Source organism: Morone saxatilis, unplaced genomic scaffold (genome assembly GCF_004916995.1).
Source record: "Morone saxatilis isolate NCDOM2014 unplaced genomic scaffold, NCSU_SB_2.0 Contig1, whole genome shotgun sequence".
Taxonomy (NCBI): Eukaryota; Metazoa; Chordata; class Actinopteri; family Moronidae; genus Morone; species Morone saxatilis.
This window is the reverse complement of record NW_023339651.1, coordinates 7,957,182-7,969,492: the sequence shown is the minus strand read 5'-3', so window position 1 is coordinate 7,969,492 and position 12,311 is coordinate 7,957,182. Positions and strand designations below refer to the sequence as shown.

Here is a 12,311-nt window from a genome sequence, read left to right as displayed (position 1 = left end):
AAAAAGCTCAATCATTGATTGGGTGTTGGGTGTGCCACCATGCCAGCCTTGAATGAAGACAGACACATAGGCACAGTGGCAGCATTTATCGCTCTGCCTGCAGCAAGACATAGACAAGCTTCACCAGTACAGAGACAACTCTCTCTCAGGCAGATGCCACTATAAATAATGCATGAACAATAGAGCCAGAAGAAGAACCTTGGAACAGCTAATTATTCAGCCCGACATTTCAGCAACTCACAGAGAAGTTAACGGCTAGAAAAGATGGAATTCAGGCCGTCAATGTTAGTGTTGTGTGTGTTAATACACTGATGAAGTAGGCGCAGCCAGGGTCCATTATGAAAAACATTCATCTACATATACTGTCCTCTCACAACAAGTAGCTTCTTCGTACTGTAATTCTGTGTAATTTGGACAAGCTTGTGGGACAGGCTTTGCTATATGAAAACCCCTTTCCCCTGCTACGAAGTCAGCCGTTGAGCTTCATTGCTTTTTTTTTTTTTTTTTTTGGAAAACATAAATTGCTTTCCCGCGAGCAGAGCTTTTCCACAGGAGCAACAACACAAAACAGCCTCTCCACTCAATTAGGAGTCACCCACGCTTGTGTTTGGAAGCCAACAGGATCTCCTTTCTTCTCTGTTTCCACTGTGAATCGTATCTGAGCAGTCCAAACACTCGCAGCAAATCCCCCCCAACATTCACCTCCAGTAAAAGACATGCATGGTAATGACAAGAGGAAAGCACCACTTCTGCCATTTTGATCTCATTAGTGTGCAACGAGAAGATTTTCACAGATAGTTGATTTGATAGTGTGATCTTCAGATTCACACAGCAGAGGAAATACAGATAACTATTAGCTCATTTAACTGTTATGGTTTCTCCCTTCTTAATTTTCTACCCCCGCACTGCCATTCACTTTTAATTGAAAATAGGCCTCATTATCATATTTTCCACAATTGCATACTGTCCACTTGCTCTAATTTTTCTAATTTTTCATATCCATAATTACACTGGCTGTTAGTGCTGGAGCATAAATCCTGTGGGAGGCTAATAAATGGCTGAGGTTGATGACAGGAGCAGAAAAACCCACAGCTGGCAGCGTGTCTTTGAGCTAAGTAAAGGAGCTCACTGTCACTTGGATGCAACAGCATCATGTTCAGCAGAAACAACAGAGTGAACCCTGGTCTTGCATTTATCTAAGAGCTCTCACAGAGGAGCTGAGTTGATGTAGGATCAGTGACCAGGCCATCGCCATCATCTGACAGCAACACGGATAAATGACTGATCCATAGTTGGATGAAGCATCAGCTTTCTTATTAGGGCTCAGTTGGTTCATCCAAGCTGCTTGCTGTCCTTCTCTAAAGTGCTTACATGCCACTGTGGCTGAAGTGTGCTGAAATGACTGGTCGATTAGTCAATCAACAGAAAATGAATAGTTCAAGTAAAGTCAAACAAAAATGGCAACACATTCTCTGACTCTATTGAAGGGGAGGATTTGCGCCTTTTTGGTGTCATATCATTGAGAGAAAAGTCTTTGTGTTTTGGACTCTTTTTGGACAAAACACGCAATTTAAAGGCGTCACCTTAGGCTCTAGAAACCTATGATGGGCATTTTTCACCATGTGTTTTATATTATATATAACTGATACAAAACTAAGAGTCTACTGCCATGCTAGCGGCTCTATGAGGCTGTAATTGCACAACGTTGCTTTGAGCTTAATGCTAACATCAGTATGCTACCATGTTCACAATTGAAAATGTGTTGACAACTATTGGATGGTACAAACATGCATGTCCACGGATAAATCGTAATACTTGCAAATACTTAATGACATTCCCATCAGCCTCAGCTGTACTTTGTGCTTTAGGCTAAATAGCAAATGATTCGCATGATAACACGCTACAGTAAGCTGGTGAACATGGTAAACATTATACCTGCTAAATGTGTTAGCATTATCATTGTGAGCATGTTAGCACACTGACATTAGCATCATTCTCAAAGCACTGCTGTGCAGCCTCACAGAGCTCCTAGCATGGCTGAAGAGTCTTGTTTATCTATTTATTTTACATTTTATAATTGAAACAATATATAATACTCATTAGTTGCAGCCCAGAAGCTTGTGTTTAAGATTACAGTTATTTTCTCTTTCTCCCTCTCTTCATATTCCTTCATGAATATTGAGGATGTAGATTTAGGCACACTGAGAGGCTTGGGTAAAATTTGAGGAACCACTCATTGTAATCTAATTATTGCATTTATCACTGTCCTAAATTAAATTAATTCGCAAGCACCAATAAGGCTAATGATCACTCCTATTTTTGCTTTACTCAGTGCTAATCTTAACAACCAAACGACCCGAGGAGCCATTTACCTGAGAAAGATGTAGCAATTTTCCCTCATTAAAAATGTAGCTGGCAGTAGAGCAGGTGCAAACCTTAAACAGCCCTCTGTGGTTGGCTGAAAGGCTGCACAGCTACTTAATGAGTTCCCTCTTTGCACTGCTCAGAGAGATGGGAGAATCTGGCTGCGAATGAACAGCACAGTATTGTTCACATGAGCGGTGGCCTGAGCTCCCACTGAGCAGATCCACCCAAACACACCAGAATGCAAAGTGGAACTTGTGTTGGGACAAAAAAAAATACATCAATTAGTCAGAGAAGGGTTATTTTAACCGATGAGCTGATTCTGGAAGATGCCATGAGCTAATAACAGCCTCATTTGAGGATATATTTGCAACCTGTTGGCCTGCTTTGTGTGGGTGAATTCTGTGCAAACGTGAATGTGAGGGAATCTATATCGGACGATTTGATGTCTTGACATTTGCAGTGTGTCATGATTACAGCTTTAACACTGATGCCAGTCATAATGGAGCTTGTTTAACATGCTGTAACCTGCTGTGGATTATCCCAACACCTCCTGCCTCTGCAGCTGTTGGGTCTTATTGTTCTTCCTTTCAAAGTGTCCTTATTATGTCTGCATGCTGGATAATCATACGTACACTGGTCCAATTTAAACACCAGTCAGATCAATCAAACTGACATCGCTGTTTTCTAGAGCCCACATGGTGATTTTTTTTTTTTTTTGCCTATTTTTATTTAGATGCAGTATGAATATTCCTGCTTGTTGTTTTCACACCAGCTGCTTGCCAAGACAGCTAGTAAACAAATATGACTCTTTTATATTTCAGATGCTGTACCTCACTGCCCAGTACAGCAGAAAATAGTCCTATAAGAGCAGAACCAGAGCAGAACCAGCTCGGCTCTCTACAGTCATCCTATCATGTGCTGTGGTTCAACATTGCCTGGATGAGATTTACATGAAGAGGCAGGTATAAGCAAGGGCACAAACCACAAACCTTTCCCATGCTAGTCTTTTAAAACCAATTTTTAGTGACAATGAATTACACCAGTGTTTTCAAAAAGTCAAAGTGGGGTCCAGGGACCAACAGGGGGTCCATTGGTGGGCTGCAGGGGGTCCCCAGCAAAAGGAGGAATATAATATTTAAATTTTTATCCCATTTTTTGGAAGTTGGAACAAGGAAAGAAATATGGTTGGCTGTTTTTAGTGATTGCCTATGAAGACTTTATAATTCTTAAAAAAAATATCTGTGGTCTTATGTGCATCATTTTTAATCAGCAATGGGAAAATATAACTATCTTTGCTTTTTGATAATTTGTTGTTTGCCACTGTACTTCTGTCTCATTTGTACATCACTCTAAAAAGCCTCAACATGTTGCTATAATTGCTTCACTTTAATTATTTATTGTACTGAATCTTTAGTCTAAACACCAATGAATACCCTTTGAGGTCTTAACACACACTCACACACACTGTAGGCCCAGATTTAAAAAGTATCCAACCCCACCGACTGTGACTTTTTCATCGTTTATGATTTAGCAAATTTTAATCACAGCAGATTAATTTAACTTTTATGAAACTGATCAACAGATTTGTTTTCACTTTGACATTTAAGAGTCTTTCTCTAATGATGAGCTGCAGCAAAGCCTAATTAATCCACTGGGATTCAAAGTTGTAAAACAATAAAACAAGAAAAGGTCAGAGGGGTGAATACCTTTCACAGACTCTAGTGGTGAAATGATTTGTTGATTAATCAGTTTGGCAATCAAGGGATCACATTTTTACATTTACTTCTATTCATTTTGTCACTTTTGTCCAAAGAAATGTACAAATTAGGTGTGATCCAACCCACCGTAGACAGTTGATTAATCATTTAAATGAATTATGAAGCAAAACATTAAAGATTAGCTGCTTCTAGCTTCCCAAAAGAGATGATCTGCTGCTTTTCTCAGTTGTATATAGTTGCAATTTTAATATAATTTGGTTTTGGACTGTTGGTCTGAAAAAAAAAAAATACTAGCAATTTGAAGATGTCACCTTGAGCTCTAAGAAATGTGACAGGCATTTTTCACAATTTTCTAATGCTTTCATAGACAAATTAAAGCACTACTAGACACTGTATATCCTTGTAATCCTGTTTTATGTGAGCTCAGTTTAGTTGCAGGCCCCACCTTTCACCCAACAATCAACAGCATTATGTCACCATACTGAAACATGCAATACCTATTTTAGGAGGTGAAGATTTCTGACAACATTTTGTAAATTCAGAATCTGGATGCAACTCAATTCAAATGGATTGAACTTCTAGAAATCTTCTTAGGACAGTGTCGGTGTACATGCCCCAAATATGCCACTGAAAGCCCCACAAAAAGGCCCCATCCCTCCCTGTTCAGCCTCTCTGTCAGTCAACCGCAGATCCAATCAGACAGGTGAGGCAAAAAACCTACGAAGGTAGTGTTCAGTTTTGTATGACAGCACAAATTTGCAATTACAGATTCTCCAACAAGTTTTTTGGGTCCTTGGTGGTCCAGGGCAGCGGGACACATTCCTGCATGCCCACCAAGCATGGTCCAAATTAATACAGCTACTGTCTGGCCAACATTGATAAGACTATCTGTCTGAGGTGATATTAGGATCAAACGACCGTCCGGTTGTCAAGGTAGAGGCTTTGATTTGAGCCGTTGCTAACGGACTACTCTTCCTCAGAGATCCCTCACATCCTGATTCATGCCATGTGTTCTGTCTTTTTGGTACCAGGGAGGTTTCACGACTGTACCAATGAGCCACACCCGACACATAACCTCGTGACCCTTGACAATGCTCACACGCATATCCACAAACTATGTTGTCTAGTTTATCAAAATATAGTTCAACAGCACCACAAGTATCAGCATCCAAAATTACACTTTTTAAAACAATTTTAACATTATAACCTTTATAAAGGTAGAATTTATTGCAGGGCTGTTGTAACTCAAGTTAAAAACTATTTCTATGTCAGATATCATCTAAAATTCAGTGTTTTCACAATCAATTTCATTAATTCAAGGAGCAGGACACCCACTCAGTGCCATTTTGTGCCATTCCCTGGTCTCATATCACATTACATAAAAATAATTCCAATAAGTTGCAGACAGTGAGGCATACAGACTTTGGGAAAAGGGGACCACTAGTATCAGATCAGTACTCGGTATCAGCACATATCCTGAGTTGAGGTATTGAAATTGGGCGTGTAAAAGTTGGATTCAACTCAACTTTAACTTAATTGTCGCAGAAGGGACATTTGTCTTGCAGCCAGCTGAAACACAGAACCCAAAAAATATGTAAAGCATCCACACAAGATCAACATTAACAGATGGCACAAGTGACAAAATACTTTCTCACCATGTATTGGTTCATATACTTACTGTATATGCAAGACTGTTTATACACTGAGGTAGCTAATCCTGTAATATCTCTGTTTGTATGAGGCCATTGTGGGAAATGGTGAACATTCATGAGCAGGACTGCTTTATGGCAATACTGGATTTACAGGATTTTGCATAATGTTGATTTCTTAGGTATTTCATTCGGTGGATTAACCAAAAAATAGACACTCCAGTCTGGTTATTGTATCCACTTATGGTGTCTCAATTGAATTTCCTGTGACAATATACATCATATTGCTATCATGACTTACTGTGATAGAGGTTTTGACCAATATCCCATGACCTGGACTATTGGGCTGCTGATTGGTTGAATGTCATAAAATGTCACTGTCTGTGTAGTTTTTTTTTTAGTTTAACTACATGTGATTCCAACAATTTATTACTTAAAGATTACGATAAGGCCTTGCAATCAGGATTATTTTCATTTTCAATAAATCTGCTGATTATATTCTCGATTAATCTGTTAGTCTGTTAATCTATGAAATATCAAAAGATGCAAAATGCCCAAAGACATTTAGCTTAGTGTTATATATATTTTAAAAAGTGCTCATGAATGATCACAATTGAGACACATAAACTAGAAAAAAACTGTTTCTGATGATCGACGAATAACTGTTTCAGCTCTAATTTGCAATATGTATGTGTTTGTAGGACATCCTGTTTGTAATTTGATCAATTCATTTATTGTCCATCTCCAGTGAAGAGATCTGGTTGAACAGAACAAACAGAGCTGCTCTTTTACAGCACAGAATTAAGTCAACAGATCCATGAGGGAAAAAAGAAATGTTTGTTCCCTGAGAGTGCTTCATATTTGTGATTTTGGGGGGATACACAGCTGATGTCTTGCTGTGTGGCTCCTGAGTTATAGAAGCCTCTTAACTGTGAGCCCTACATTGTATGTGCAGTATGGCAGATCAATTGGTATTGATCAGTGAATACAGAGACTGTTAGGGAATATCACAGTTATCCCAGAAGAAGCTTTCGAGAGCTGGGCTAATGTCATAGATTTCCTTCCAGTTGTATTTCATTCACTTATAAGAAGGTCTATAGATAAAAGTGTCAGTTCAACCTAATATATCATAGTAGCCTGTTAAGACCTGTCAGCCAATTTAAGGGCTGACAATGAATGAAATAAGGCACCTTTCCAAAAAAAGAAAAAAGGGAAAGGAAATATGAATGTATCAGTCATTTCAATCTTTGAACATTTTATACTGTGTAATATTTCCATCTTTTTGAACTATTTCTTCAGTAGAAACTGCTCATATTGCGCGTATCTGCACTTCAGAGCGACAGTTAACTGTGCGCAACATCACCTGAGAAAACAACCCCGCGTCCTCTCCACACACAGCATCTCAAGCGCCATAAGATAAGAATACGACAAACACACGCTCGTATAATTACACTAAACACACCACTCACGTCTCTGAAGCGATTCCAGTGTTTGATCTTACGGCTGTACTGGGAGATGGTTGACAGCCATTGCTCATCTTCCATGAAATTTCCGGCTTTCCCTGCCTCTTTCCCACTTTTCACCTCCACCTGGAGCGAGAAGCCCACCAGCAGGCACAGGCAAACGACAATTCGCAAAACGACCATGTTGCTCAGGCAGTTTGGTCTGGGATGTATCTCCTGCTGCTGCTGCTGCTGTCCTACTGCCAATGATCCACATACGAGACTGGTGCTGCTGCTGCTGCTTCAACAGACTGAGAGAGAGAGAGAGGGGGGGGGGGGGAGAGGGAGGAGGAGAGGGGAGGGAGAAAGGGAGTTAAAGGATCAACTCCTGCACTAATCATTTCTTTCTGCTTACTTGGTTTCATTTTTTCGATTTCTTTTTTTGGGGCTTTTTGTCTGTTTGTAAGCAGCTCACACACACACACACACACACACACACACACACACACACACTTGGAAATCCTGATAGTCACACTTCATTCACACTATCACAAATGCATCATAGCAGTGGAACAGATGTGTATTGTTGTACTGATGATCAATAACACTATATTTATCTTATTAAAATGTGTTTGGAAAAAGCCAATGTCTGTCTTATATTTGTGCCAATAAGGCTGATTGACTTGAGCTCTTTTACAGAAGAGCAAGGCTGTGAAATTGAGTGATGCATTTAAACAATAAAGTTGGAAGAAGTGTGAAAAATGCTGGGAAATTGCTGCAAATGCAGTAATACCATAAGACAGTGGTGCCCAAACTAGGCTTCACACATTGCTGAGGGTCACTGAGGAAACACTACTTACATTTATCTTAAAATGAGCTCAATTTAATTTTTAATTTGTTCATCACAGAGAGAGAATGTGTTAGAGTGACTGAGATCAGTAAGGTGTTTTACTGTGAAATGTGTGACTCTCTCTTAGATATACACCCAGAACAAACCTTCATCGTGGTTCTGTGCTCTATACTTTAGCAATTTGTTTTTTATGTGAATTATTTGGGGAAACTGTGTTAATCTGAACCCAACATTTCCCCTAAATTTCCTTTAAAGTAGTTTGAAAGACTGTTCCAGTACCTCAGAAGCAACATCAATTATGTGGGGTAAACTAATCAAATCAAGTTTTATTTAATCTTATTGGAGATTTCAAAGCATTTTAAAGAAAGAAAGAACCATGATTTTTCCAGAGGAAATTAAATAATAGCAGGACTGCAGCTGACACAAGACACCCCCTTGACTATTTTCATTATAAATGAATCTGCTGATTATATTCTTGATTAATAAAAGCCGAAGATGATGTTTTCAAATGTCTTCACAATAAGACAAAGAAAGGCACAAATCCTCACAACTGAGAAGTTATTACTGGGAAATGTTTGGTATTTGTTAATCTGTTTTACTGTGGACAGATTATAAGGGAGGCCTGAGGCAAAAGTAAGCTCCCGGCACTGTTCCTCACACTATCTGTACAATGTGGGAATATTACCTGACCACATACTTGATTTAACGCAAATTCATTTAGTAATAAGCTAAATATCAGCACAATGATGATAAACAACAAAAGGTCTTAAAACTGGAGTTTGACACAGGAACATTCTTCAAGACAGTACCTCAAACTAACTGAAGGGAATAAAGCAGGACCTAACTTAAAGGACATTTTTGGAAATATGCCTTTCAGCTTTCTGGCAGAGTTAGATGAGAAAATCTATATCACTTTCATGTCAGTAAAATAAATATGAAGCAAACAACTGACAGCGGCTGGCTGGTTGCCATATTCTGATGAGTTGTTTAGGCAAGGTGTAAGTCAATCCAGAGGTGGCTCTTTATTTTCGGGAAACATCTCTGGACATCCAACATTGTTTGTTACATAAATCTCTGTATAAATATTAAAATCAACTCGACATTGTATTTTTTTTATTGTCTATACGTTAAAGTACATTAAAGAGGCGATCAATTATTATCAAAGTAACCATTTCATCCTTCACTGCTCTCTGAAACTGCATCAGAAAACTCTAGATGTAATGCATGTCTTGTACATTCACACATTTCCCTGTAACTCAGCATAACATAAGATAAGATATTCCTTGTTTGATCCCCTGTGGGAGAAAGGTTTGACACAGAAGCATAGGGGGAAATGTAATGCAAAAGTACAATAAAGAATAATAAAACTAAAACATTATAAAGCTATAATAGAAAATATAAAGACTATAATGAAAAAATATACATGATATGCAGCATAGAAATGTAAGCATATTTAAAATCAATAATCAATCAATGACTGAAACAATCTAGAGCAATGATTGCCTGCACAACAACATAATGTAAGGATGAAACTGTGTGACTGAAGAGATTAAATACGGGATATATTTGCTGCTGTGATGCCACGTTTGTCTTCAAGAATCTGTGACCTACAAGGTTTTGCTGTACCTGCACATCATTTTAAGTCTGCCCACGTTATTCCTGCTGCTCCCTAAACTCTCCATGCCCTCTCTCACTCACTCCCTCCGCTCTCTATTTCATCCCCATGAAGATAAACATAATCCAGCGCTCTGCTCAGATTCATTTGAGTTTAAGGTTACCAATATTGGCCGAGGCTGAGTAACCGGGGGGGCAGGATAGCATTCCTGGGATGCTGCTTAGCTGGCCAAACTAGCTCTGACACTGGCATCAAAATGGTTGATGTGGCAGGTGCAGGCTTTCCCAAGCGTGCAGAGCTCCAGCATTGGGACGCAAGGGCAGCAGGAGAAATGTCCCGCAGTGTCAGCCAGCTGTGCACGTCAACAGTACAAGGTGCCGGACATGATGTGTTAATCAAGAGGTCGTCATCAGTCATGTCATGATGAAAATGAATTGATTGATGGTTACACAGCTGAACTGGGTCGCTCAGAAGCATTTAAAGACCGTGTTCTGCTTTGCACCATTAGTTTTTGACTACTGTTGTTTGGAAATGTTTCTCTGGAAAGCAGCTCCTAAGGGAATCCTACATGTGCAACAACAGCAACAATAAATTAAAAACATGCTGATGAAAGTGGTTTATCTGTTAAGAGGGTGAGTTTTAGGGGTGAGAAGATCTTTATTTTTTAATTGTAAAGAGCTCTCCTACTCTATCAATATCTGAAGCAGCAGCACAGAGACCATGAAGGAATAGTAATCACAGCAAACCATCTTTATACTTATTATACTACTACACATGTGGTACAGGCAAAAATGATTTTCTAGAATGTTTGTGCTTCACTGATCAGATTGAATTCGCAGTCAGAGATCAATACCAGATTAATAGCTTCAGCTGGAATCTCGCCCCTCCATCTCTTTAAATAGATTCACTTTTCAAAATACTGTGAGTGACCATTTGTGGCTTTCAGTCTTGATGACAGTGGTGAATAACCCCAGATCATCTTGTTTTCATACAGGTCTCATGCTCCTCCGAGGCTTCGATGAACCATCTGTGGCTGAGAGTCATGTGATGCTGTCGAATGCTAAAATTCTCATTTTGTATTTGCTAAAATGGCGAGGGGCTCAAATGTCCCTGCTGACAGTGGTGGTAAAGAAAAATTCATCTTAGATCGACAGAAAATGCAAATACAAAGTTTTATATCAACTGCAATCGAAGGGTATTGATGGGATTTTGGCTGCGAGTGCCATGTTATTTCCCTACTAGGACTCTCAAAAAGAAACTCTATGTGGACAGTTACAGGTGTGTAAGAGGTAAGTACAACTTGAATAAATCTTTCTACTGGTCTATTCATTTTACAAGCTCGATAGATTATTCAATCATTGATCCAGAACTTCCTTTCTTGTGGTTATTCTTATCCTTTTTGAATATTTTGAGTGTTTATTAAAGAAAATGTTATCTATAATATACTGGATGACAATGTGTGTTTTCTCACGGTGTTTCATTAAATAATTTACATATTTTTTGACTGGATAATTTATCCAGTATCTCTACGGACGTGTTGTAATGCTTGTCCATAAAAGGTTGTGTAAACCGGAACTCCGTAAGTAATTTACACCTGCAGTAAGTGAAGCAGTTTTAGATATTTATTAGGTTACTGCCAGAGCTGTTTCCCATGATGTTTTGATGAAGAAAGAAAATCGTGCAGGTTTGGTTGTTAGTGTTATTTGCAGCAGAACTCAGCTTAAACTTGAGCTATTTTTGATGGGCTGAAAATAGCCTGAACTGCCATTTTGTTTTTGTTTTCTCCCTAAATGTTCTCAAAAGTATGTTAGTGAGGTATCCAATGTCATTTTCAGATAAAGCAGTTCCTGAAATATTGGACAGTGGTGGGGCAAGGGCAAAAATAAAATAATAAAAAGGACTCCAGTGTGCAGACAGGGTTAGGATTAGCACTTAGTCAGGGCGTTTTATGTGTTTTGTCGACTGGAAGCCAATTTTTTTTTCCGCACGGTGGAAAAGTCATGACCCACCATGCTCTGCCTCTGGGCTAAATGCCTTCATTGGTTTGGTTGGTTAGGTTTAGACATGAGGAGTGAGATTAGCTAGGGTTAGGGTAAGAATGTAAGGGAAATCCAATCAAAGGCAGAGTGGGGCACTTTATCATCCCATGATAAAGTGCTGGAAGGGCACTTTATCATGTTTTATGTACCATAGGAGCACCCACGAGGGCACTTTGTTTCATACATGGGCGCACCAAGGGGGGCTATTTTAAAGTTAATAGCTATAATTATAACAAATTGTTATAGCTATAGTTCATGAATGTAGCTTGGTAGCTTGCTAGCTATGTAAGAAGAGGACTTCCCCATTCTTAGTCAGTCATCAGTGGGTACGAGAGCAGACGTTCCATATCACAGGGCTGGATCGAAAAGCCTATCTAACTAAATTAGCTATCTTAACCACTATTCCTAATTCATAAAACTAATCCCTGCTTTTACAGTCCTAAATAGAATTTCCTCTAAAGTGACCTTTAATGCACAAGTTGACTTTTTGTTTTTTTTTTATTTCCTGTGCATGTACATATTATTACAGTCTCTTAATGACTGCTAAAAGAATAATGTTCAAGTAGTTTGAACAACATTTACATCCACAAAAAACAAAACCGTGATGTGCAGCCTGTTATGTATTTTAAAC

General features: G+C 38.9%; 1 protein-coding gene across 1 annotated transcript in view; it reads right to left on the bottom strand.

Moving 5' to 3' along the window:
- Nucleotides 1–7,475, bottom strand: part of LOC118329361 (testican-2-like) — a 38,637-nt gene extending 31,162 nt beyond the window's left edge. Inside the window, exon 1 of the mRNA XM_035663507.1 lies at nucleotides 7,204–7,475. Within this exon, the coding sequence (XP_035519400.1) occupies nucleotides 7,204–7,380 (177 nt within the window). The 5' untranslated portion in view covers nucleotides 7,381–7,475. The remainder of the gene's footprint in view (nucleotides 1–7,203) is intronic.
- Between the last annotated feature and the right edge of the window lie 4,836 nt (nucleotides 7,476–12,311).